This window comes from Solanum pennellii, chromosome 4 (assembly GCF_001406875.1).
Source record: "Solanum pennellii chromosome 4, SPENNV200".
NCBI classification, from domain to species: Eukaryota; Viridiplantae; Streptophyta; class Magnoliopsida; order Solanales; family Solanaceae; genus Solanum; species Solanum pennellii.
This window is the reverse complement of record NC_028640.1, coordinates 20,099,948-20,105,116: the sequence shown is the minus strand read 5'-3', so window position 1 is coordinate 20,105,116 and position 5,169 is coordinate 20,099,948. Positions and strand designations below refer to the sequence as shown.

The following is a 5,169-nucleotide window of genomic DNA, read 5'->3' as shown; positions in this document are numbered from 1 at the left end:
ATATAATCAACTAGGTAAGATTATTTTTTTCTTTACAAAAGTAAAAATTGAAGAATATTCAATATCTAGTTTAAATTTCTCACAAATGGGAAGTTTCAAAATCTTAAAAGCTAAAGAAAAGTATTATTTCAGTACTCATATCTCTCACTCCAAACTTCAAAATTGATAATTCTTATTCTATATTAAAAACTCATTTTTTTCAAACTAAGAATTTAAAAATATATTTATTGTCGCCAAAATTGTGCTGCGAAAGATCACTCGACGCAATAAGTCGAGATCCCTGATCCACTCGGAAATCCACCCTTTAGTCAGTTCCATCGCCTTTTTGCTTTGGCCTTTAGTATCTTAAAGTTCTGGGACTTTGGACGATCTAATCAATGCATCACGGAACCATTCGGCAACATGCTGACTGTTCTTTTCTCTCGCCGACATGATTTTTTCCTTCAGGGCTTGGCACATTGGAACTTTAGGCGAGATCATATCCACTCAGTGACTCGCACAATGGATTAGGCAATCATCAAGCCTTCTTTTCTTCGTTTTTTTTCAGTTTTTCTTGTTCCTTTTTGCTCATTAGTTTTCATGTTTTGTTCCTACATTCAAATACTTGAAAAATCAAGGATTTACACAAGTTATTGACACAAAATATATATTTGAGGACACTAAATCTATCAAAGTAAATCTCTAAATAAGTCCAAATCGTGGATTCATCAATACCCCCAAGTTAAAATTTTATTTGTCCTCAAGTAAAGCTCAAGTTCATCAACTCAAAGAGGATGTCTCAAATAGTGCTACATAAGACTCAATAATGAATGCACACAAAAAGACTCAATTTACTCATGCAAGGATCATTGTGAACTCAAAAATTCAATTTGTGACCAACCATTAACAGAGAATATCAAGCTCACAATAGTTGCTTCAAATGTAAGTTCGAATTCCCTCACACAAAGACTGATTCCATATCCACACACAATGGTTCAACAATTTAAAGCTACAAAATCAAATGGAACAATCATACTCACAAAGATGAATACCATCATGATTTCACCCATAGGTTTGCCCTTATTTTCCAGCCTACAATTGTTTCAGCTCCCTTAAGATTAAAAAGGTCTTTTTAAGGCATGTAACGAGGCTGAGTGTAAATATACGGTTATTTAGGCTCATCGAATTCTATCCTCATGAAATGTGGTGTGAACAACACTTTTGTTCCTTTTCTTCGTCTTTCTCATTTATATTGATAAGTCACCCCATTATTCACATCCCATGGAATGTTAAACACCCCATTTTCTTTGCACTTTCACAAATATTATTTAAAACTTTTTCATCTTTTTCATTATATTCTTCTTTTTCTCTTCTCTTTTTTCATATGGAGGGGTTCTACCTTTCTCAATACCATGGTTAAAAGGGGACTTCTTCACATTTTTGGATTTACCTTCTATTTTCACCACACACCCAACTTAGGCTTTTGGCCTAAGTTGGTTATTCACACAAACCACATTCGTAAGGATTATTGGTAACAAATAAGAAAGGTTACAATTTGCTTCAAGTTTCTAAATAAAAGGATAAGGCTCAAAGGGTGTTCAAATGAAAATCACACGCTCACAAGGTTCGCCACAAAAGAGGTATAATTTCAAGTTGTTTCACACTATTCAAAGTTGCCTATGATCATATCATGAGATTGCATCACTAAGTCAAGTGGAACAACTAGGAAAATTCTAGTGACATCATGCATAGTCCCTGGTAAGCTCATCACACAATGGATTGGCACCATAATGTCAAACAAGACTCCACACTTTCACAAGTGTGCAATGTTCATCATGAGAGATTCAATTTGATGTTTGGATAGTTACAATGAGATGCAAAGAGTTAACATATTGCCTATGCAACTTCATTTGGCCTCCTCATAGAGGCACATTCATTTTTGTTCAATTATGACAACTATTCAAGTCATTGGTATTGATCAAAATCAATACTCAAATTTTCAAGATAAGAACAACATTCAAACACAATCAAGTAGTGCCACAAAATTTTTCAGAAGGGGCGAAAATAATTTTGCAGCTAAAACTAGGAGCCTCAATCTCAAAAATCCACAAAATAGTATAATCACAGTCATAGCTTAAAAACCCAAATATAGACATAAAAATAGTCACAAAAGGTGGGCCTCATCCTACCAGAAATAAAAACCATTTCTCCTCAAATGCAAACAAAATAATATCCACAAGTGAATAAAAATAAGACAAAGAGGGACGTGAAGGGATCTTCTCTAAACATTCGCTTCACCTCTCTGGGAATCAGTGCCAGGTGTAGTATTAGTAGTGACAGATCCACTAGAAGCTGCCATGGATTTTTCGGTCAGCATGTATGAATCACTTATTGTAAGATAGTCTCCTCTAAGTCAGGAAGGTCTCCATCAATGTTATCCTCCTTCACCTCAATTTGCTTTTCATTGGTATCTGCATCCGTCTCATAAACTATTGTATCAACCCTATGTACATATCCAGTGGTAGCCGAAGGAATCTCATGTGCATCCACATCATAATCAGCCTCCAGTAAAGAAGTGAAGTCAGTAGACTTTAGATAGTCTACGTCCTTCCTCAAATCTTCTACTTCGGCTTTTAGAGTCGTAACCTCGGAGGTCTCCCCACACCTTCTCTCACAAGTTGAGAATCTGGCGTCAAAATCATGAATAGAAGCTCGGACGGGGTTAAGTGCAGCAAGAATATCAGCCTCATTCATCCATCTTACAGAAGCCTCCAATTTGGTAGCTCTCACATCAGCAGAGTGGTCTAGATGTCCCATCTTCAAGATCATCAACTAGGTAATCATGGCAGGCTGGGAGGAGGTAGAGGCACCCTAGGCCTATGAAGAAGAAGAGGGAGAAAAAGTACATACATGCCTAGAGGCCGAAGTAGGCCCAAATGCCTCTTTAGGTATATAACCGACATCAACCACCGAAGAAGTATCTAACGATCTTGCTCTCCTCCTATTGTCCTCCTCTCGTGTGTAATCGGCCTCCGTACGCCATATATTGGTGTAGGAAGAAGGGATAACCCCAATATCTCTAGAATTGTTCTAGTTCACTCTATCACACCTACGGAATTCGGTGATCGGCATCCAGAATGGAAGAGAAGTCTACCTCTACTTGTCCCTCATAATCATATCTTGCTCAATGATAATCCCAAGTTGAGATGCCACTTCGCTAAGATAGATTCTAAATAATTTGTCTTCACATGTCGGAGGATGGATTCGTTTATTGAAGGCATAATAGAGTTAATGACGAATACAAACCATACCGAGCAGATCCTTCTTCTCGATCTTGACTCCCGCCTCTATATAACTTGGGGTGACATCATAGAGAAGGGGGGAAACACATTCCTTCAAGTCATCCAGGGAGTGAGCTGTCGTCAAGACCTCATAATCTATCTTAAGGACAATAATTATGATAATGCTGCAACATCCAACTTCCACACCTCTAACTATGACTGACTTCACCAATCTGAACTTGCAAGCCTTTTGTGTCCTTTTTGAAACCTAGTCTCTATATGTTGAATAAAACTCCCAAACCTATAACGGAATATAGGGGCCTCAGGGTCTGGTGAAAGTTTGGAATCTTTGCCAATGCAGTATCTCCACTGGAATATCTTCCCTCTAGACTTTTGTAGATAAAAGCTTCTCCTTGAGAATAGTGCACATTAAATCACCTTTTAACCTGTTTAGAAGCCTAAAATAAGGGATGACTCGTGGTACAAGAGACACAGGATGTACCGAAGCTAGCACTGAATCTACTAGGGGTGGAAGTCGGAAGGACTCTTATTGAAATAGGGTGAGATATGGCACGGATCTCAACCCGTCAGGACTCCAAGGGTTTCTCATCCTCGGTCTCATATAAGGAATCTCGAGAGTTGGCACCCACTCTTTCAACTTTGGGCCTATTTTATCTACTCTAAACTCGAATTTGAGGCCCTTGCATTCCCATGTTGAGGGATTTGATCCCTCTTCATTCATAGTGATACCCCATGCTTTTTTTAGAGTTGGCATGTAAATGTTTTTAATTTCCATATAAACAAAACACCAGGAAGAGTTAGAAACATTTCAAACAAAATCATAAAAAACAAGTTGTAGATCGCTCAGTGAAATGGTCGGCGAGTCACCGAATCACTTTGGCAAGCCAGATCGGGCTCGTCGAAAGGATTTGCTGAAAAATTCCAAGAAATTTTGGCCTATCACAAATAGAAAGGCCTTTCGGAAAGCACGAATTAGCCTTCTAAAAGTTACAGTGAAATTAAGGGTCAGGGGTTCAGACTGGACGAGCAAGGACTTTTGGCGAATTGCCAAGTGTACTCGGCGAACTCTGGCTTCTCGTCGAAAGTTACAAAACTTTTTTCAAGTCAACACAGCTCACCAACGATCCAACGTGCCTATTTTACAAAACCAACATTTTGAATTCAACCCCACAACCCTCGAAAATAAAATAAAATATGCACAACTATAATAAACCAAGATCCATACTACCCATTACCCTAGGATACTCAGACTTCTCCTGCTTTGGCCAAATTTAGTCATTTGACGACTTTTTCCCTTAAGAACGATGTAAATCTCTCTATTATTAGGCAAAACACATCATTTAGCACAAATGCGTGCTACGTAGACTTCACGCAACTAGACCCATTAACATGCAAGCACAACCCCACTACTTCTAACCAATTTGAAGGCATAAAATTGCGGGAATTTAACATTGAAGGTGTTATGGGAAAACTGTTCAAACTAAAACAAACATTCTAGCATACGAACATTATCAGAGAGACCTAGCACACATCACTAAGATAAAATCAATTGCATAAGACTATGAATTTCTAAAATAGGATTTGGGGTTATGAAAACCAACCTTAGATGCTGATTTATCAAATTGAAATGCTAGGAAGCAAAGTAATCCACTCCGAACAAAAATCCAATGACTAAAATGTGGTAAAAATGCAAGAAATATACAAAATACTATGTGGGTGTGAGTTCTTGAAGATCAAAAGTTAGGAAAGTGAAAGACTTTGAAAGTTTAAACCTTTGGCCATTAAAAATCATCCAGTTCCTGCCCATTCGATGACATTAATTTTGCTTGCCGACCCACTCGGTGACACGTTGAGTGGGAACTTACCCCCTGAGTTTTCAAGACCTTCA

The 5,169-nt window shown here is 38.1% G+C and overlaps 1 protein-coding gene across 1 annotated transcript; it reads right to left on the bottom strand.

The window, feature by feature from the left end:
• Positions 1 to 2,367: 2,367 nt before the first annotated feature.
• Positions 2,368 to 2,796, bottom strand: LOC107016567. The gene has a single exon (XM_015216999.1). It carries the CDS (start codon positions 2,794 to 2,796, stop codon positions 2,368 to 2,370), a length of 429 nt encoding a protein of 142 aa, XP_015072485.1.
• Positions 2,797 to 5,169: the final 2,373 nt, after the last annotated feature.

Excerpts from the sequence above, each read along its gene's own strand:
- LOC107016567 (XM_015216999.1), bottom strand. The coding sequence starts at position 2,796 with ATGGGACATCTAGACCACTCTGCTGATGTGAGAGCTACCAAATTGGAG.